Consider the following 21,278-nt stretch of genomic DNA (forward strand, 5'->3'; position numbering starts at 1 on the left):
CTCGAAAATTCACATCTTGTCAACATCAATTCCATTGTCTTTCAAATGGATGTCGAAAAATCACAACCAAACAATATGGAAATTTATGAAAAATGTAAGGGCAAAAAAGACATGTAAAGATTCTCCTAATAACCCCTTTTAATATATTAGAGATTTTGTAATTTATTTATTATTTTTTTCTAAAGGGTTGTTGTTGACATTTAAAGATATTTACAATATAAATCTAAATGTTATCTTACTTTATAAAAATAATAATTAAAAATAATCGATTACCACATATAAAATTTTAGTAACTAATTATAACAATTTCATATAAAATCTTTCAAAATTTCAATCCCAATAGATATTTCTATAAAATTGAGTGTCAATATTTTCATCCACATCCATATTTCAAATCTTTGTATATACCAACAAGACATACAAATTACGAGCTACTCTGATAAATTTTATCCAAAATTGACCAATGACACGCCTGTCAATAAAGAATACCTTGAAGGGAAGAAAAGGATCAAAGTCTTAAAAAGACAGACGGTGGAGTAGGAAACCGCCACGTTTAAGTTCGTGGAAGGCTTCCGGTGCAATACGACACCGTTTTTCCTCTTTGATTTATTCATTCTGCAACCGCCATTGTTTCTCTCTCTCTCTCTCTGTCTGCCATGGAATTCTACTGTAGCTGTTTGCAGAAGAGCTTGTTTGATTATGGCCTATGAACCTCCTGATTTCATCAGGTTATTTTCTTCTTCTTCTTCTTCATCTTCTTGTTTTGTTGAGTTCTCTTTTGCAGGTTTTTAAGTTGCTTTTCTCTCTGTTTTTAGGGTTGTTTTTGTGATCATGTTAATTTTTGACACATATCTTTGCGTTTATTCTCTTGTCTATTATTTCTTCAATTTCAGTTGTGTAACTTGTGTTTTACCTTTATTGTGATCTTTAATGTCCAAATAGCGATGAACTTTTTCTTCCATTCAATTTGCAAGAATTTAGATGGTTTGTATTCATTTTGCGGGTGAACTGACACTAAAATTAGCTCGAAAGCCTCTTTGGTTTCTAACCTTCTCTAATCTATTTTTTGTTTTTAGTTTTTGAAAATTTAGCTTTATATAAACCACTACTCCCACAAACTAGTCAAGTTTCGATTTTTTTTTTTTTTAAATGTTCTTAAGGCTGTTTGAATTTCTATTTTTTTTAAAATTATGCTGGTTTTCTCGAGATTTACCTACTACAGTTTTTTGCTTTTTCTTAAATAAACATTTGGATTTTTTTTAATGAAACATTTGAATTATTAGTCAAAATCTAAAAACGAAAACAATTTTTAAAAACTAGACCCCTTTATAATCATTTGATGTTTGGTTTTTTGTTTTTGAAAATTAAAATTATAGACACTACTTTCCCTCCAAATTTCTTATTTTGTTATCTATTTGTACCAATAATTTAAAAAAGCAAACCAAAATTTGAAAAGTAAAAAAGTAGTTTTTAAAAACTTATTTTTATTTTTGGAATTTAATTAAGAATTCAATCATTGTATTTAAGAAAGATGTAAATCATTATAAGAGGAAATATGCTCAATTAAAAAAAAAAAACAAAAAACAAATACCTCATTTGATAATAATTTGGACTTTATTTTTGTTTTTCCGAAAATTAAGCTTATTTCATCCACATTTCTTATAATAATTTGTGTCTTTCTTAAGTATAATGGTTGAATTCTTAGCCAAATTCCAAAAATAAAAACAACTTTTTGAAAACAAACTTTTTTTAGTTATCAAAATTTGGTTTGGTTTTTTAAAACATTGGTGAAAAGTAAATAACAAAAAAAGAAATTTGGAGGTGGAAGTAGTATTCATAAGTTTGGTTTTTGAAAACATTGATAGTGAGTGACAACACATAACATAGAAATTTAGAGGTTAAAGTTGAATTCGTGAGCTTAATTTTGAAAAACAAAAAAAACACTAAAAACTAAAAACTTAATTTGGCTAAAAACTGTGGTTATTTAGGATTATGAAAAACTATGGTGAGCAGGTCGCAAGAAAACTAACACAGTTTTCAAATACTGATGCGAGTAACTTTGCAAGTTTAGACCATAAACTGTCAACTCAGTTGTTCAATTTTGAGTAGTATCGGTTTCTAAACTTTAAAGGTGTCAAATAATTCTTTAAAGTTTCATTATTATGCGTAATAGGTAGTGGTCGACATGGTTCTAAATTGATGCATCTATTAGACATATAAGGAGACTACCTTTGTTGTTTTGTTCTTTACTTTTTGTCCCTTCCCTCAATTAGTCTATGAAAATTAGAGATTTCTATCTCACAATAGATGGAATTACTATAACTTGGACTCAGAAAAATGTTGATAAATTGTAGCAACTCATGCTACATATCAGTAAGGCGAAGGGGATTGTGTTACATTTTAGGAATGTCACCGTTGACCCCAATTGCAATAGGTAATACTTTTAGAGCTAATAATTAACTGTATAGCAACATTTTTAAAGAATTTCAAATAACTTTGAGAGTTTGATCTAAATTTTACTATATTTACAAATTCTTCTGCATTGTGTTATATCTGTTAATACTTTTGGTCTAATTGCTATATTTGCAACTATCCTTAAAATAATTGATGGTTGAACATATTATTTGTCAGGATGGAAGGCTGTCGCAGCATAGACTGGAATATGGAAGAACAACTGTCGTCCGGCGATGGCCTGAGCAGTGAAAAAATACGCTCTGTTGTGCAAAAGGGTTGCGATGTGGGGAAGAAGCTTCTCGTTACTGGTTTAGCCATATCTTCTGCTCCTGTTGTTCTTCCTCCATTGGTCATCATGTCAGCCTTTGGATTTGTAGCCTCAATTCCCTATGGAGTCTTCCTCGCGTCCTACGCTTGCGCCGAGACAATCATGAGTGTTTGGCTTCCACTTCCCCCACCCCCCGAACTTGGCCGTGCTGACAAAGAAATAGTAGAGGAAAATGGCTACGAGGAAGACATCATCGATGAAGATGAAGAAAAACATGAGATGGAAACAACAAAGAGTGGTGAGATTTTGGATGATTTGGATAATGACATGGCAGTAGTTAAGGGGGACGAAGAGGACGAACTCGACGTTGGAAGCAGGGAGCAGGGGGCAGTCATTGAAGTGACCAATGTAGAATTTGAAGAAAATGGAGACATTGGAGATGAGGAAGAACAGTTGGAAGAAACTAGGGGTTTGCTCAAAAGAATTCGAGACGAGGGAAGAAGAGATGATGATTTTGCTGAGGCAAATGGAGATGCCGATCATGTTCGAGAGCTCGAGATTACGATGGAGGTTGCCAAACCTAGTGATTCTGCTGAAAACAGTGTTCATTGTTTGTTGAATGAAGTTGACTCTGCTGTTGTTCATCCTCATGTAGAATATGGAGCTTCTGAAGGTATTGACTCGTATCACACCTTTTCTACAATGATGTTAATTTTTTTAAAAACAAAACAAATAGACACAAGGACTAGTGAATATATGATCTAGTTTATAACTTAAAAATGGTGTAATTTAGAGGTAATCAGAATTTGAGGATATGCTTAGAACGAAGGTTTGTTTATTACAAGTCAGAAGTTTGATTTTTCTTTTTGGGTGGGGAATTCAAATATCTGATCTTTCTGATAGATGTAAGTACATGAATCAGTTTGAATTCATAGGACTGAAAAGAGTGTTCGGACTATGTAATTGGGATTAAATGGATCGACGAAGTCTAGTGTTGATACACAAGTGCAATAACATGAATTGACAAATTTTTGCATTGTTTTTAAGTTGCAGTCTCAAGCAAGCTTCCCAAGTCTGAAGAAGCGGAACAACTTCTTTCAGTAACAATGATTGATGTGATTGAATCTGAAGAGAATTTGTCTGTATCAGCTGTGACTATTAAACCCAAAGTAGAAGCAAATGCTCCACATAAAGATTATAGGGTGTCTTCCAGTGAGGTCAGTATATAATATAAAGATGTCGTACTATGGTCTCGAGTCTTTTGTGATTGTTTTCTGTTTTACCATCAAAGTGTTGGAGTGAGGTAGATATATAATTTTTATTAGAGTGAGTTAAGCTCTCAAAAGTCATTTTGAACTCGTATTTTGAAGGGTATGATGTTTGGAAGTGATTTTTACATGACCAAAATCACTGATGTTTGGCAAATGTTGGAATTGATTTAAAAAAAATCTATCATCATTTGAAATTAATTTTTCAACAATTCTAGTTTGCAAAATTTATCCAAACATAATAATTCAAAATCACTTTTAAATATATGAATATCAACTTTAAAAAATCAATCCTACCAAAATCTCTTTTCCTAAATCACTACTTCAACTATCATTCTTGATTGGGTACGTTTAGAAATAGCACTAGCAAGTACTTTGACTGAGTTATAAGGACAAGGAGTGAATTTTGAAAGGGGTGCTTTTGACTATTTTTAGAATTTGAAGATATTTTTTTTCTTGACCAAATAACTAAATGATAAGAAAATTGTGGAAAGTACTTCTAAATTTTAATTGATTAGAAATCACTTCTGAACTAATTCCATTTTCATTCACATTAGATGTTTTTTACCTCTGCAACCTTATCTGTTCTTACCATCAAATTTGGCATAATCAATTTCTTGGGCCTTTTGAGTTGAGTTCTCTCTAAAATGCGTTGAATGTTTTGAAATTCTGAGTTCTTTTTCCTTCTTTTTGCAAGGAATTAGCAAGCGAGGTAAAGATAAGAGAGAATATCCTTTCGATGAAGAAGATCATAGGGTACAATGCCACACCACTCGGAACGTACATAGATGAAGTGAATGCTCTTTACGCCTTCGTCGGAGTCGAGCCACCTTCCCCACTGAAAGGTTCTTCTGATGGTGATCTCAATCTACTCAACCAGAAGTTGCAGTTTCTTATGTCCATAGTAGGGGTCAAGTAGAGGTGTTAAAGTTTGCCATTCAATAAATTGCCATTGTGCATTTTTGTTTCCCAATGTCAATATTTCCTTATGCTTAACCCAGTTTGGTTTTGTAAGTTATGTGCCAAATTTTGGTTTTTTTTTTTTTTTTTTTTTTTTGTTAGAGATTATGGTAGCGTTAGATTAGTAAAGTTGTGTTTGATATCTATTTGAATTTTTTTAAATTCATTGAGAGTTAGGAAAGTTAAAAATACCAAGACCTATGAAATTACTTTAAATTGAGTGGTGATATCAAGATGAGAAAGAAGAATATAAACAAAACTATTGAACAATCTGAAATGAGTGTCAAGGTACCAGAATGATGAAAAAGAATACAAAACTTCCAATTTGCTAGAAAAATGAACTATATTTTTGTTAAGACAGGCACCTAAGTCTTGCGAATGTTAGATAACCGGTGTGACCTCTGGCCTCACTACACGGCCTAACCATGACCATCGTACTAGAATCATCGTTCATGTCATCTGATTCCTTGGATCTCAGCCGCCTCTTACATGGAGGAAGCTCAACAGAACCACCTCCATCAACCTGGTTACTCTCTGTTCTACCTTCCTTAACTTCGTATGTCCGAAGCAATACCTCAAATGTCCTTATATCTACACAAAAGAGATGACAAAAGGTGAACAATACAAATCAAGGTCACACTAAAACTAAAGTTAAATGGCATATAGGGTCATTCAGGAAGTACCTGTAAACTTAGATCGAAGAGTTTCTGCTGAACGCTGAACTTGCTCGATACACGGAGAGAAGGAGCATAATACGCCATCTTGTTTCAGCATTTTCTCAGCTGAAGGGATGGCCAACCAAGGTTGAGGTAGATCCAAGAAAACTGAATCTGCCAATCCAACAAACTCTTCAGGAAAGCCCTGACCTTGAATATCTCTAACCCCCACAGTGACAAGGCTTGTCAAGCCAGTCTTCTCAAAATCCTCTCTGAAAAAAGAGAGAAACAAGCAAATAAGTATTACTTCTTAAACTATCTCAAGATCTAACAATAATCACAGAACTATTACTCTGCAAGGGTAACTTGAGAACATACAATAGATCCATGTTCCTACCTCGCCGAGGAAGCTCTCTGTTCATGAAAATCAAACGTATAGACATGTCCAGTAGGTGCTACAGCCCTAGCTAACGACGTTGTCAACGATCCACTGCCTGTCCCTGATTCTAGAACTAAACAGCCAGGAACTACTTCTAAGAACATAATTACAAAGCTAATATCTGCAATGTATAGAATCTGTGTTCTGTGGCTTAGAACCAAAGTCCATAATTCAGGAGTTGGAGCTAACAGGTAAACAAATCCACCTTTGTTACTCAACACCTTGGACCCAAATGGCTTTCCAATCCAATCTGTATGTTTAAACACACCGAACCTATTCTGAAGTGTTGACCCTTCACATACTTTCACAGCCTTCATGATATCATGTCTCTCATATACAATGACTAAATCTCCATCCCTTATAGAACGGGTGAAAGATATCTTTTTCAACTCATCAGTTGGCAACATCCTTGGTCTTCAAAAGCTCATTAAGAATCAAGAATATCAACTTCTGTCAAAATTTGGGGGAAAAACAGCAACCAAATAAAATATAGATCTATTACAATAACATATCATGGACACTAAGCGTTGAAAAGTTGAAACTACTATCTGAAATCATTAATATCTCGAAAAAGTTTCAAGTTCTCAAACATCTTATTTGAAGAATTCCATGAAGCGTTTCTGAAAATTATCATATAACTCGAGAAAACGGTAAACGCGATTGAAACTAAATCGAAACAATGCAGAAAATGTTTAAAGTGAAGAACCAAGTATTTCTAACAAAGGGCTGCAAGTATTGGTAAAATAAGTGTAAAATGAAGCAAAACGAATTGAAACACTGTAAGCAATCATGAAGCAGATTCAGCCAGAAAAAAATTAAGTACTGGGAAATTCTAGTGTGCTGGAACATTCAAATAAAGGACTACCTACGGAGTGGAATTTGGAGTAGGGGGTTTCGCGTTCTGTTGCTACAGAGGGAACACAATCACCGGCGAGGAGGAAGATGGAAGCTGGTGGCGGCTGGTACGGGAAGAAAGAAAAACGAAGGAGAAAAAGCTAAATCAAGAAGAAAACGAGGAGTTAACAAGCAAACGAAGGAAGAGAAGCCAAGGGTAAATTTAGACTTTATGGGGGATAATTTGATGGTTTGAAAACAGAAATTTGAAAACAACCCATTTGAATAAAGAGTTGTATATATGGTATTAATTTTCGTCAACATGTCGACATCTTCATCGATATTATTTATATAAATACACTATGAGTAAACCAACATTTCAATTACATCGTACAAAATCCCATAAATCATTAGAATAAGCCAAAAAATTTCACAAGTAATCTTACTTAAAGCAACCTTAAATTTGATCCGAACACCTCGAATCGAATATAAACAACAAATAGAGAGTACACGAGAGTTATGCACTAAATTACAGCACCTTAATTGAAGTCAAAAGGATCTAAATAGAAGTCTAACACATACATGACTTGATTCTAGCCAGAAAGTGTTCGAATAGTTTCGAATTTATACGGAATATACAAAAAGAACCATAAACTAGTTGGAAGGAGAATTTAGACTGAGTGAAACTTACCGCCGGAAGAGAGGGTCGGGCTGTGAGTGCCGCACCACCGGCGCCGTAAGTGGGTAAGAAACGATGGGGAGGCAACGCCGGAAGTTAACTCCCACCACTGCTTCGTACTTGCGGGTTTCGGCGGCGGCTGGAAGGAGAAACTCACAGACGGGGGTGTTAGGCTGGTTTAACGAGAAGGGAAAGAAAGAGAAATAGACCGTTGTGGTGGGCTTAGGGTTTTCTATTTTTTTCTTTTTTTCTTCCGTTTTTTTTTTTTTTTTAAGAAAAAGTGTCAATAGTTTTAAATCTCATGATTTGAAATTTGAGAAAGGATTAGTTTGTTATTTTTTATAGGGATGACAGGATTACTTTTATTACTTATTCATTTATTTTTAACATCAAAATGCCATCATATAAAAATAGAAAGAAAAAAAAAAAAAAAAAAACTTTTAGATCGTTATATTGGCACGAGAAAATTAGCCAAAATGCGCTATCATCTAAACTTTAAAGGAAAACGGAACGCGTGTGAACTAAATTTTAATAATATTTTCTTTTTTTATTCCAAAACGACATTGTTTTGGCAAGTGAAAGCGCCATAAAAAAAACGCTTTCCAAAACAATGTCGTTTTGGCTTACATCTTAAAACAAATATTTTATTTTATTGAGAGCAGGCCGTGAATGTAACCCTAACAAGGCGTGCGACTTCAACATAGATGGCAGCTTCGACCTCATGCGACTTTGACTGCAACTTCAGTTTCTCGCACAACTTTGACGACAACGACTGACTCGACTCCGGCGACAACTGAATAAATCATAGACGATGGCAATTTCATTTTTGTGCCATTTATTTTATTGTGTGGAGTCCCATTTATAATTTTTCCACCTAATATTCTTGTGGTGGTGTATGTGAGAGTTTTAATCTTCTGGGTCCGCATTTTTTTTTACTGTTTTCTCTCTTATGTTCACACTTTAGTGTGTTATCGTTTAAGATCAGCACATTTTCATTATTTGGGGTTTTGTTTTCGATGATTTGGGAGATGGGTTGTGCTTAGATTTGAGTTTGATAGGCTATGGAATTTGTTTTGTTTCTGGGGCCGAGGTAAAAAAAAAAATAGTTTCAAAAATATCCTTATACTTATAAAAAAATACTCTTACTGTTGGTATATAAATACAAACATTTAATATTCGTTTCAAAAATATCTTTTTACTTTAAAAAATTGCATTAATACTCTTAATCATACAAAAAAAAAAGTTTTAAAATATTCATAATATTAGTATAGTGATCAATTTGTTTGAAGTTTTCTTGAGTTGAAAAATAATTGATATCAAAACAAATTATATTGATATCCTTTCTCTGGTTCATATCTATTTCCATCATTTTTCTCCCATATCATGTCTAGTTTATATTTTCTCTCAACAAAATATAAACTAAATCTTCAAGTTAAAACATATAATTCCACATATTCTCCTAAAATTTCAAAATAAAAATTTCCTTCCCCGTGCCTCTTAAAATATACCAAAACAATAAATGGACAAATATAAAAGGATGTTTTTGGCTAATAACACAACTTAACTATTATCTTTGTTTTTGTTATAATCTATCTATTGTAATTTTCGGGGACATTTTCGTTAATGAGATAAACAAAGGTAAAACAAAGGAGAATAAGAGTGTAGAGAAAAAATAAAAAGTGTTTATAAATTCAAATTGACGAAGAGAAAAGAGAGGAAATATAGGAGGAAGGTGATGGTTGTAGATAAATAGTAAACAAATTCTTATCTTTTTTAAGATAAAATTACTAATGCAAAATTAGAAAGTTTAGAGGAAGCGTATTTTTTAAAAAAGTTTTTTCAAATTTAAGAACATTTTTTAAACAAAATACTAATGGTTTCCATCTAAAATAAGAGTATTGTGTAACTTTTTTCTAAAGTTTAAAAATATTTAAAAGTTCAAAGATATTTTTACTTAAAATACAAAATTCAATAACATTTTTTTAACCTAAATATAAATATGAATTAAACTTCAAACTGTCATAAGTGCAAAAATTCAGTCTATTTTACTCAATTTTTCGTCATCGTACCCTATAATGACATGCAATAAGATGGTCGTTTGTATTACGTCATCATATGTATGTGTTGTCAATTCAGAACTAACATCTAAAGTCAAAATTATTGTAGTGATGGTTGGAAGTTAGTTACGATTAAATTTAACTTAAGTAATTTTGTTGTTAAGTAGTTTAAATGCTTCTTTTTTTTTTGGGTTTATACAACCTTGACAAATACATGCCTTAGGAATTTGATTTTTGTATGGAGGAACTGCCTTTGAACCATGTCTTAAGGGCATGTATTTATCAAGGTTGCATAAACAAAGAAAAAAAAAATGAAAAAACAAGGTCTTAACAAACTTAATAACAAAATTACTTAAGTTAGATTTAAATGCAACTCACTTCTAACAATTAACGAGTAAACTCGTACAATTATTCCACGTAAAGAATCAAACAACTTATGTTTATGTAACTAGCTAAACTACTTTAACAATGTTTTTTTTCTTAACCACACCTATTCAGATTAATGAGTGTATAAAAGGTATTATTCATGTCTTTTGTAATATACAGTCTAATTCCTTTTTCCTTATTCTGGTACACATACGAATATCAGTCTCAAACACTTTAGAATGAAGAAAAGTTTTTCAATGAAAGGCTTGTGCCTTTTGGTGGTCATGATAGGGGTGGTTGTCGATGAAACCCAACTAGCAAAGGCAGTGAAATGCGAGCCATAAGAGTTGAAACCATGTCTTTTGGCATACACAATCTCAGTTGAGCCATCATCAGCTTGTTGCAGCAAGGTGAAGGAGCAGAGACCATGCTATTGCGGGTACAAGAAAAATCCAAAGATTCAACCCTATTTGCAAGATAATGCCACCAAAAACATTATTTTTAAATGTGGTGTTACCGTCCCGGCTTGCTGAAATCTCCAATATGCTTGGGCTATAATTTCTTTTTTAATATTGCTTCACCATCCTCTTTCCTCTTGTCAGCTATTTACTTTATCACATAATAGTCACAAATATAAACATATGATTTTAGTAAAAATAATTAGATTAGTTTAAGAATTTAGTCCTTACAATTTGTTTATAGTGTTTCAGGTGGCTTCTTTTGTTTGGAACGTTTTGACCTAATTTCTCCTCATTAGTTATAACTCATTTGGTTTAGAAATTTTCAACTTTATCATTGGAGGGTTGTTTAAGGTGCTGAGATGATATAGGATGTGGAGGGTTCTGATATATAGAGAGTTCTGATCGAGTATGAAAGATCAAGTATGTTCAAACACTATGATGATATACGATACACGAAAGGAAAATGACGGTAAGATATGAAACATATTCCGAAAATGAGCCACAAACAATTAAAATCGATGAGATAGAATAATGATACTCCAAATACTGAGATGATATAGGATGTGGGGATATACCCTCTCATGTTGGGCCCCCAAACAGCCCCTGAAGTTTATTTAAACATGATTGTTCTTAACTTCCATTTATATAACAAAATAAGTAAATAAATAAATAAAAAGCAAAAAAATTCGCTTATTTACTTTTGTCTCGTACTTAATTGAAATTATTATTATAGTAAACTAGCGATATGAATGAAAATGGAGTTTTTTCTTTTAATATTGTGATTAGGAAAACTATTTAGGGAAATATAGTGGGTTTGAAACTATTTAGAAATATATGGTTGTTTTGGAGATTTTGAGGCGGTGATTTAGTTTAAAATATTTTGTCGAGGGTTCAACCCTCAACCTGTCGAAAATTAAAGAAGAGATCGAGAGTTTGACCCTCGACCTGAGAAGAGGACGAAGGTTCAACCCTCGACCTGTCGAAAATTAAAGAAGAGATCGAGTGTTTAACCGTCGACCTAAAGGAAATTGAGAAGAGGATGAGGGTTCAACCCTCGACCTGTCGAAAACCAAAGAAGATCTATAAGGGAAGATGAGAAATTTGAAAACCCTCGACCTTTCGAAAATTATAGAACAAACCCTCAACCTAAAGAAAATTAAAGAATCATTTAGTAATTATATACACGTTCGCACACAATCGTTTCGTAAAATTACTATGTGATCGTTTAGTAATTATTTATTAACGTAACAATATGTGCAAACTTCCGGAAAGAATAAGTGAACGATGACAACTTCTTTATTAGAAGCTAAACGATCATTTACAATCTCTCCACGATCGCTCAGTATGACTAAACGATCACTTATTCAATCCTCTGCGATCGGCCACAAACTCCTACACGATCGCCTTCTCGTAACATATACGATCCCATACCTTTTACTATACGATCGTATACCAAATGCTATCCGGATTTCATGAAAGCCTTTTACTATACGATCGATTAGTCGGAACATAGACGAGTGGAGCAGCATGCTGCGATGGCCTCTCCGCGACAGCGTCTTCCGAACTCCCCTCTCGAGAGCTCTCTTTCCTCACACACGATCGCCCACAAACTACACACGATCGCTTAGCTATTACATTAGAACGATACCTTTTCAAACCTATACGATCGCCTACTTTTACTATACGATCGTATACCAATGCTACATGATCGCTAAGTTTTACTACACGATCAATTAAAGAAAGTACACGATGAGGGCACGTTGCGGATGGACCTTCTCAATATAGCTCTCTTTTCCTCACTACACGATCACCCGACAAACTCGCTACACGATACACTTACCGATTACAAATAGATGATGGCCTTCTCAACCTATACAATCGCATACTTTTACTATACGATCGCTACCAAATGCTAACTATGACTCGGCTAAGCTTTTACAACCGATCGCCATGTTGAAGTACAAGATGAGGGCACACTTCCGAATAACCTCTCGAGAGCTCTTCTTTCCTACTACACGATTACCCTCACAAACTCCTACACGATGCTTACCTATTCAAATTTTAGACGATGGCCTTCTCAAGACCTATTACGATCGCCTACTTTTACTATACGATCGTATACCAAATGCTACATGATCGCTAAGTTTTACTACACGATCACATAAAGAAAGTACACGATGAGGGCACGTTGCGATGGCCTCTCAATAGCTCTCTTTCCTCACTACACGATCACCCACAAACTCCTACACGATCACTTACCTATTACAAATAGATGATGGCCTTCTCAAAACCTATACAATCGCATACCTTTTACTATACGATCGTATACCAAATGCTACATGATCGCTAAGCTTTACTACACGATCGCATAGTTGAAGTACAAGATGAGGGCACACTTCGATAACCTCTCGAGAGCTCTCTTTCCTCACTACACGATTACCCACAAACTCCTACACGATTGCTTACCTATTACAAATAGACGATGGCCTTCTCAAAACCTATACGATCGCATACCTTTTACTATATGATCGTATACCAAATGCTACACGATCGCATAGTGGAAGTACACGATGACATAATGGAAGTACACGATGAGGGCACGCTGCAATGGCCTCTCGAGAGCTCTCTTTCCTCACTACATGATCGCCCACAAACTCCTATACGATTGCTTATCTATTATAAATAGATGATGGCCTTCTCAAAACCTATACAATCTCATACCTTTTACTATACGATCGTATACCAAATGCTACAGATCGCATAGTTGAAGTACACGATGAGGGCACGCTTCGATGGCCTCTCGAGAGCTCTCTTTCCTCACTACACGATTTCCCACAAACTCCTACACGATCGCTTACTTATTACAAATAGACAATGGTCTTCTCAAAATCTATACGATCGCATACCTTTTACTATACGATCGTATACCAAATGCTACACGATCGCATAGTGGAAGTACACGATGAGGGCACGCTGTAATGACCTTTCGAGAGCTCTCTTTCCCTACTACACGATCGCCCACAAACTCCTACATCATCGGTTAGCTATTACAATTAGACGATCGCCTTCTCAAAACCTATACGATCGCCTACCTTTTACTATACGATCGTATACCAAATNTTACACGATCGCTAAGCTTTACTACACGATCGCCTAGTGGAAGTACACAATGAGGGCACGCTGCAATGGCCTCTCGAGAGCTCTCTTTCCTTACTACACGATCGCTTACCTATTACAAATAGACGATGGCCTTCTCAAAACCTATACGATCACATACCTTTTACTACACGATCGTATACCAAATGCTACACGATCGCTAAGCTTTACTACACGATCGCATAGTGGAAGTATACGATGAGGGCACACTGTGATGGCCTCTCGAGAGCTCTCTTTCTTCACTACACGATCGTATACCAAATGCTACACGATTGCATAGCTAAGAATCTGAATCTCTGTAGCGCGTGTCAGAGTGATTTGAATCGTCGACCTTCTTTAGAACGAATCTGAATCTCTGTAGCGCGTCAGCGTCTCGTTCCATCCAACACTACTTTCCTAACCCGTGAGGTCGAGTTTTGAAAACTCGACCATTTAGCTTATAACCCCACCGTCTCTTCTCATTTTCTCACACTGCTTTCTCATTTTTTCACACTGCTTTCGTTCTCTCACTCTCCTCACTACCTTCGTTCTGCCTCTCATTTTCTCCTCACTACCTTCATTCTCTCATTCTCACTGCCTTCAGCAAATCTTCTTCTTCTCCCACATTTGTCCATTAAATTGTGAGGTTTGTACTTTTTACTATACAAAATTTCATTTTTTTTTTAAAGAATTATACATTTTGTTCCTATTATATTTTTTTTATAGTTTTTGTTGCTGTTTGGGAAACAAAGAACAAAAAAGGTAAGTTAAATTTGTGAGTTTACTATTTATTTATTACTAGTTTTATTATATTTAGTAGATCTATCATGTTGAATTCAATAATATTTACATATTGATGTTAGTAGTTCTTTATCTATTAGTGTTAATCTTAGTAGTTGTTATTAGTGTTAATCTTATGGTTGGGATATTATATCAACATGTTAATCTTATTTATATTTTGTTTGTTTTTGTTTATACTTAAGTATAGTTTATTGTAAGAAATATACTTAAATAAACTATAGTTTAAAATAGTTGATTTTCTTATGATATTTGAGTTTTCTAGTATTAATATTGAAAATATAGTTTAAAATAGTTTGAAAAAGTTTAATTCTATTTTATTCTTTATTTTGTATTAAATTTTGTTTTAAAAAGTTTACCTCATTGTAATGTTTAAAAAGTTGATATTTATAGTTTAAAAACTTTAATATTTTTAGTTTAATACAAAATTATTTTGATTTTTTGAAATATATTTCTGATGATATTTGAATTTTCTAGTATTAACTTTGAAAATATAGTTTAAAATAGTTTGAAAAAGTTTAATTTAATTTTATTCTTTATTTTGTATTAAATTTGAAAAAATAGTTTTAAAAAGTTTTGAAAAGTTTAATTTGTTGTTATGTTTAAAAATAGTTATAAAAAGTTTAATTTATTGTTATATTTAAAAAGTTGATATTCATAAAACTTAAAAAGTTGATGTTTATAAATTCAAAAGTTTAATATTTTTAGTTTAATACAAATTATTGTGATTTTTTAATATACTTCTTATAAAAAGTATAATACAAAATTATTGTGATTTTTTTAAAAAGTTTAATATTTTTTTACCCACAAACTTCTTATATTTCCTATATATATGATTTTTATTGTGGTTTGTTTTTGTTTAAGTTTGATAATTAGTAGAACAATTAGTAATGTATTGTTTGTCTTTTTTTTTTTTTAAGAAAATGGCGGGCAAATGCTTGGAATGTCACTTAGTGTAGATATGGGAACAAATCAAATAGAAATAATATATAGACATCCTAATCTTGAACCATCAGATCCATAAGGTTTATGTCATTCCCTATTTCGAATACACAAGCTATGAACTTAATGTTCTCAATCGCAATGCCATTGCCTAGAATTTAGTGCATTTGTATGTAAATGTAAATAGGATAGGGGTCGATATAAACTTGAATACATCATTTAGCCAGTTTGAAGATCCAACTGAATGTATTGATCCTGATCTGGAGTCAGTTGCATCGTCATGTGATAATGAAGATATGATGGCTAACAACCTGTATAGAGACTTCAAAATTGAAATGGATGATGAATTTGAAGAGTTGGATTTCGATGGTCGTGAACATGAGTTACTTTCAGATACATTCAACGATTTGAATATCAATGTACTGGATAGCATTCGAGAACATGATCCAATTGTAGCCCCTGTGGACGTTGACAATACTCAATTGTATAAAGGGATGATTTGTCAAGACAAAGAAATGCTACAAACACGCGGTCAAATGTTTTGCAATAAAATGTCACGCACCATATGAGGTTCTTGAATCGACACTGACGATTTGGACAATTCGGTGTAAGAAGTGGGAGGAAGGTTGCAAGTGGAGACTTCGTCCAATAAAGAAAAAATCGCATGGCTTGTTTGAGATCACTAAGTACGATGAGCAACATATATGTTTTTATTCAGAACTAAGTCAAATCATGTGTAATTGGATTCATCAATGATTGCACTAGAGTTTTGTGATGTCGTAAGAGAAAAACCATATATCAGTGTGGCACAGCTATAGTCCGACATCAAATCAAAGTTTGGATATCATGTTCCTTACCATAGGGTATGGAAGGGAAAAAGAAAAGCGTTGGCTAAAGTGTTCGATGATTGGGATGAGTCTTACAAATTGTTATCCAGATGGTTGTATATGGTTAAGCAGACCAATCCCGGAACACGAGTGGAGAGTGAAAGAAATGCTTACTGAAGGCCATGTTATCCTAACTTCTGTATTTTAGGCATTTGGTCCTTGTATAGAAGCTTTTAATAAATGTCGGCCGATAATTCAGATAGGTGGTACACACTTGTATGGCAAATACAGAGGAAAATTGTCGATTGCTACATCAGTTGATTCGAACGGTCATCTTCTTCCACTTACATTTGCTGTTGCTGATGAAGAGTCCGCAGACTCATGGGGATGGTTCCTGAAACACCTGAGAGAAATTGTAACACATGAAGATTTCAGATCGACATGTTGGTATAATCACAACAGTGAACAATCCAGCAAATGGTTGGACGAGACCAAAATGTCATCATCGTTTCTGCTTACGACATATCGCCAGCAACTTTAATAAAAAAAATACAAATTTAATTCATTGAAAAATTATGTTTATCGTGCCGAGTGTCAGTTTCAAATTCGGAAGTTTAATAAAACAATTGAAGATATCAAAGAAATAAATCGGAGCTGGCTGAGTGTTTTTGACAACATTAGTTTAGAGCAATGGACTCAAACACATGATGAAAGATTCAGATATGGGCAGATGATGACAAATCTATCAGAGTGCATAAATGGAGTCCTCAAAGGAGCTCGAATGTTGCCTATAAATGCTCTTGCTCAGATAACATTCTTCAAATGCGTGAATTATTTCGAGAAAAGAAGAGAATAAATAAGGGATGCATTAGAGCGTCAAGATAAATACACCCAATAATTTTTTTTAATATATATATGTTATTAATAATTTATTTCAAACATATTTTATAATACTAAGTGGAGTAAAAATCCAGGTACGCACACGAGAAAATAAATAAATGGGCTGCAAGATCTAGTAAACATGAAGTACAATCATACGATCGGTATGAAGGTGTGTTTCATGTGAAGATCGGACGTCATAGTCTCAATGCCAAAGGAAGAAACGATCAAATATTGAGACTAAATAGGTCCGAGCGGTACTATTCATATAACAAGTGGCAAGCATTCGGCATTCTATGCTCGCATTTTATGGCCGTTTGCTCACATTTTAACATGAATTACGAAGACTTTATTGAGTACTACTATAAATTGTCAACGTATGATGAATGCTACTCTTCTCAATTTCAACTTGTACCGCATGAAGATTACTGGATAACGCACCCTAATATGCCTGTCTTACATCTTGATCCATCGTTGTTGAGAAAACCTGGTAGACCGAAAAGTTCACATTACAACAACGAGATGGATTGGACAGAACCAGTCACACAACAACGATATAGATTTTGTAATCAGTTAAGCCATAATTGAAGGAAGTGTCCTTCGTTACTAAGACGGGCTCCAAGTAGTTAGGGATTGAAAAATAAATATTTTTTTTATTATATATTTTTCATTTTTATTATATAATCCAATTTTTTTTATTATAATTTATTGGTATATTCAATTTTTTTATAAATAATTTATTGTAATATTTCATTTTTTTATTGTAATCTATAAAGTTATACATTATTACTTTTAATTTGAGAAATAATACTTTCTATTATCATGTATATTTAATTAAGTGTAGATACTTTTATGTATATTTATTTTTTTTTTTTTTTGTTAATCTATAAAGGTTATACATTATTCTTTTAATTAAGTTGACATTTATTTAAATGAGAAATAAAAATCTTTTTATTCATGAATATTTAATAAGTGTAGATATTTTTATTGATATATTCAATTTGTATTATAATTTGTAAAGTTGTACATTTTCTTTTAATTAGTTGTACATTATTTTAATTGAGAAATTAAATAATCTTTTTATCATGTATATTTAATTAAGTGTAGATACTTTTATTGTATATTCAATTTTTTTAATTATAATTTGTAAAGTTGTACATTATTCTTTTAATTAAGTTGTACATTATTTAATTAAGTTAATTAAGTTGTACATTATTCTTCTAATTGAGAAATAAATATTTTTTTTAATTGAGAAATAAATTTTTTTTAATTGAGAAATAATTTTTTTTTTCTTTCAGATCATGGCTTTAAACCCAGGACTTGTTGATCCTCATGTTTTATACGACCAGTCCATTCATCAATCATCTATTGTATAGCGAAATCGTACTACTGGAGAAATATCTTACAGGCGTCGAGAGGCAGTTCTCCAGCGCACTATCCCACTCCACCCTCAAATACTACCGCTGCTGCACACATCTGGATTATATGGATTGCCAGATTGGGATTTATTCAGTTGAACTGGCATCTGATCACAACCTTAGTCGAGAGATGGAGGTCTGAGACGCATACATTTTATATGTCTGTTGGAGAGTGCACTATCACTCTACAAGACATAGAAGTGTTGTTGGGGTTACCTGTTGACGGTGAGTCGATCACCGGAGTGATGTATGATGACTGGTCACAAGTTTGTCAACTGTACCTTGGTGTGACCTCGCCTGCCGACAAAATTAAAAGATCGAGGTTAAGTTTGATATGGTTAGGAACATAATTCCGTGAGCTCACAAATGATGCAAACGAGGAAACCGTCATAAGATATGCACGAGCATTTATACTACAAATGATAGGTAGAAGTTTGTTTTCCGACAAATCAAGTCATTTTGTTCCTGCCACTATTAGCTAACCTCTATAATGTGGGGCGGTATTCATGGGTTGGAGCATGTTTGGCATGGTTGTATAGACAACTATGCAAAGCAATAAGACCTGAGGTTCGAGAGATAGCTGGGCCTCTCATACTTTTGCAACTATGAGCTTGGGAGCGATTTCCAACAATGGCTCCACAGCTACAACATGTTAATATGCTCAGTTAGCTAGACGAGCCTATGGTTCTCAGTATGTTGTTTTAATTCAATTTAATTTTTATATCACTGATCTAGTTAATTTAGATTCTAAATTATCAATTTAAAAATTTAGATGGAGAGACAAATTTTGTGTGACTAAGATAGCCACACATGTAGTCAGTCAGTACAGATACATGTTTGATCTGCTTCAACCTGGTCAGGTTCATACACATTTTTATTGTAATTGTTTTTAATGTTCTCCAATATAATATTTTGTGTTTCAGGTTATTTGGGAGTCATACAAAATTATAATGCATACTTTGCCCAATTTCTATACGAATGGTCAAACCATATGGCGGACGATGAGTCCTCTCATATGTTTTCACATTGGTGAGTGACATTTTCCTGTCAGGGTGATGAGACAATTCGGTTTTCTGCAAGATGTCCCATCGCCTTGTAATACTGAACCCCTACTGCATGATATCGACTTAAGGACTGTAAATTGTTCCCAAAAAGTTGCACATTTGGTAGTGTGATGGCACTATCGTGCAAGGTTTATTACAGTGGGGGTTTCTATTGAACAGTTTGATAGGGATGTCACTCAAGACTACATTCATTGGTATAATAATATCACAAGGCGCCACGTCACTCGTCCGGGAGCAGCTGTAGGTCATCTAGTAAATGAATGAATATTATCTAATTATTTTTAATTTTAATTTATTTTAAATATTATCTAATTGTTTTATAATTCATAGAGATCGAACAACAGTAGACTCCATGATGTTGCGAATGATCCGAACCAGGTTCTTGCTATATGTATTGACAACCAAAGCTATATGGAGAAGATATATTATATGTACGATATACCTATTGTTCCTCCACCAGCTCCTAGACGTAGAGGACCTGTACGGGAAGAGGATGAGTTTGATGAGGTTGCTCATAATGTGGAAGAGTTGCCCCCTGTGATGCAGACGCAGAGTCAAACTGATTATGTTAGTCCGATGATGATGATGCCAGCATTTGGTTCAAGACATTATGACTCAGAGGCTGGTCCTTCATTTTCATACGCGTATGGACATGGTCGGGGTCGTGGAGAGCATAATGAATATTTATATCATGAAGCGTGTGCAGAGGTACCAGAGCAACATCAAGAAGAACCAGAGCAATCTCAAATTCGAAGTCGACAACGACAACCAGCTCGAAATCGACGTCGTCCACCTTGTGGGACACATTAATTTTTGTAATTATTTTTATATAAATGAGATATTTTAATTTACACTTTTTTATTTTTATGAGATATTATTTTTTTTAATTTATTCTTTTTAGAGTTTAAATAAAATAATAAAATATTTTTAGACATTGTTTTTATAAAATAGAAAATTAAAAAAAAAAAAAGAAAGAAGACGGTCGAATGTCTAAATTATTAAAAAGAAAAAAAAAGGTAAAGGTCGAGGGTAGGTCGAATTTTGAACCCTCGACCTATTAAAAAATATATATATTTTTCTAAATTGTTTCAAAAGTACAATATTTTTCTAAATAGTTTTTAAAACTACCATATTTTTTTAATTTTTCCAATGAAAATTCGTCCATAATCATTTTGGCAATAAGAGTGAAATCAGTTTTGAATAACTCTGAATTGACTTAAACGATATTTTTTTGGGAAACAAACCTGTTGAAATATTAACCATGATCCACCTCTTCTCCCTAAACCGTTGCAAATTGAAGTATTAATATCTAAAATCCTCATGAACTATCCCTATTACCAAATAAACTAGCACATTTAATCTTCTATTGCTATCCATGGGGGTATTCAAATATTACTCATATTATGTCTGCCCTTCTAATTTTGAGACTATTTTCTCTTATTGCTTCTATTATTTTTATTTTACTTTATCTCTAAATCATCTAGAAAAATTACTTAAAAGTAGGGGTGTACATGGGTTAGGTTGGGTTGGGTTGAGGATATTTTTGGACCAACCTGAAAATCTGAGTTGGTTTGATTGACAACCCAAATGACCGAAATAAAGTTTCCAATCCAACCCAACCCAACCCATAAAATTTGGGTCGGGTTGGGTTAGGTTGTCGGGTTATAACTTTTTTTTTAATGAAAAATATGTAAATTTATATATAACACATGACTAATAACTAAAATCTCATAAAATTAAGATGCTAAATACCAAATATCTATGATATTTATT

General features: G+C 33.4%; 2 protein-coding genes across 12 annotated transcripts; one reads left to right on the forward strand and one right to left on the reverse strand.

Annotated features, from left to right (window-relative positions):
• The first annotated feature begins 516 nt into the window (after positions 1-516).
• Positions 517-4,949, forward strand: LOC120083308. 2 transcript variants are annotated; one of them, XM_039038997.1, is made up of 4 exons: positions 517-728; positions 2,632-3,395; positions 3,770-3,939; positions 4,688-4,949. In XM_039038997.1, exons 1-4 carry the CDS (start codon positions 700-702, stop codon positions 4,907-4,909), a joined length of 1,185 nt encoding a protein of 394 aa, XP_038894925.1. In that variant the 5' UTR covers positions 517-699; the 3' UTR covers positions 4,910-4,949. The 2 variants fall into 2 exon arrangements, with proteins under 2 accessions (XP_038894925.1, XP_038894927.1); XM_039038999.1 differs by having other exon boundaries at positions 521-728; positions 3,776-3,939.
• A 207-nt stretch (positions 4,950-5,156) lies between these two features.
• Positions 5,157-7,858, reverse strand: LOC120083309 (tRNA (adenine(58)-N(1))-methyltransferase catalytic subunit TRMT61A). 10 transcript variants are annotated; one of them, XM_039039008.1, is made up of 5 exons: positions 7,571-7,858; positions 6,915-7,004; positions 6,004-6,459; positions 5,634-5,878; positions 5,157-5,541 (listed from the first exon to the last, which is right to left on the reverse strand). In XM_039039008.1, the coding sequence occupies exons 3-5, from the start codon at positions 6,450-6,452 to the stop codon at positions 5,303-5,305; spliced, it is 933 nt and encodes a 310-aa protein (XP_038894936.1). In that variant the 5' UTR covers positions 6,453-6,459; positions 6,915-7,004; positions 7,571-7,858; the 3' UTR covers positions 5,157-5,302. The 10 variants fall into 10 exon arrangements, with proteins under 10 accessions (XP_038894936.1, XP_038894935.1, XP_038894934.1 ...); XM_039039007.1 differs by having other exon boundaries at positions 6,911-7,004; XM_039039006.1 differs by having other exon boundaries at positions 6,915-7,040.
• Between the last annotated feature and the right edge of the window lie 13,420 nt (positions 7,859-21,278).

This window comes from Benincasa hispida, chromosome 8, assembly GCF_009727055.1.
Source record: "Benincasa hispida cultivar B227 chromosome 8, ASM972705v1, whole genome shotgun sequence".
In the NCBI taxonomy this organism is placed as follows: Eukaryota; Viridiplantae; Streptophyta; class Magnoliopsida; order Cucurbitales; family Cucurbitaceae; genus Benincasa; species Benincasa hispida.

Coding starts and splice junctions, on each gene's coding strand:
- LOC120083309 (XM_039039009.1), bottom strand. CDS start 6,452: ATGTTGCCAACTGATGAGTTGAAAAAGATATCTTTCACCCGTTCTATA. Junction 5,879..6,003: donor CAGAGAGCTTCCTCGGCGAG/GTAGGAACATGG, acceptor CTCTTTTTTCAG/AGAGGATTTTGAGAAGACTG. Junction 5,542..5,633: donor TCTTCGATCTAAGTTTACAG/GTACTTCCTGAA, acceptor TCTTTTGTGTAG/ATATAAGGACATTTGAGGTA.
- LOC120083308 (XM_039038997.1), top strand. CDS start 700: ATGGCCTATGAACCTCCTGATTTCATCAG. Junction 729..2,631: donor GAACCTCCTGATTTCATCAG/GTTATTTTCTTC, acceptor ATTATTTGTCAG/GATGGAAGGCTGTCGCAGCA. Junction 3,396..3,769: donor AGAATATGGAGCTTCTGAAG/GTATTGACTCGT, acceptor ATTGTTTTTAAG/TTGCAGTCTCAAGCAAGCTT.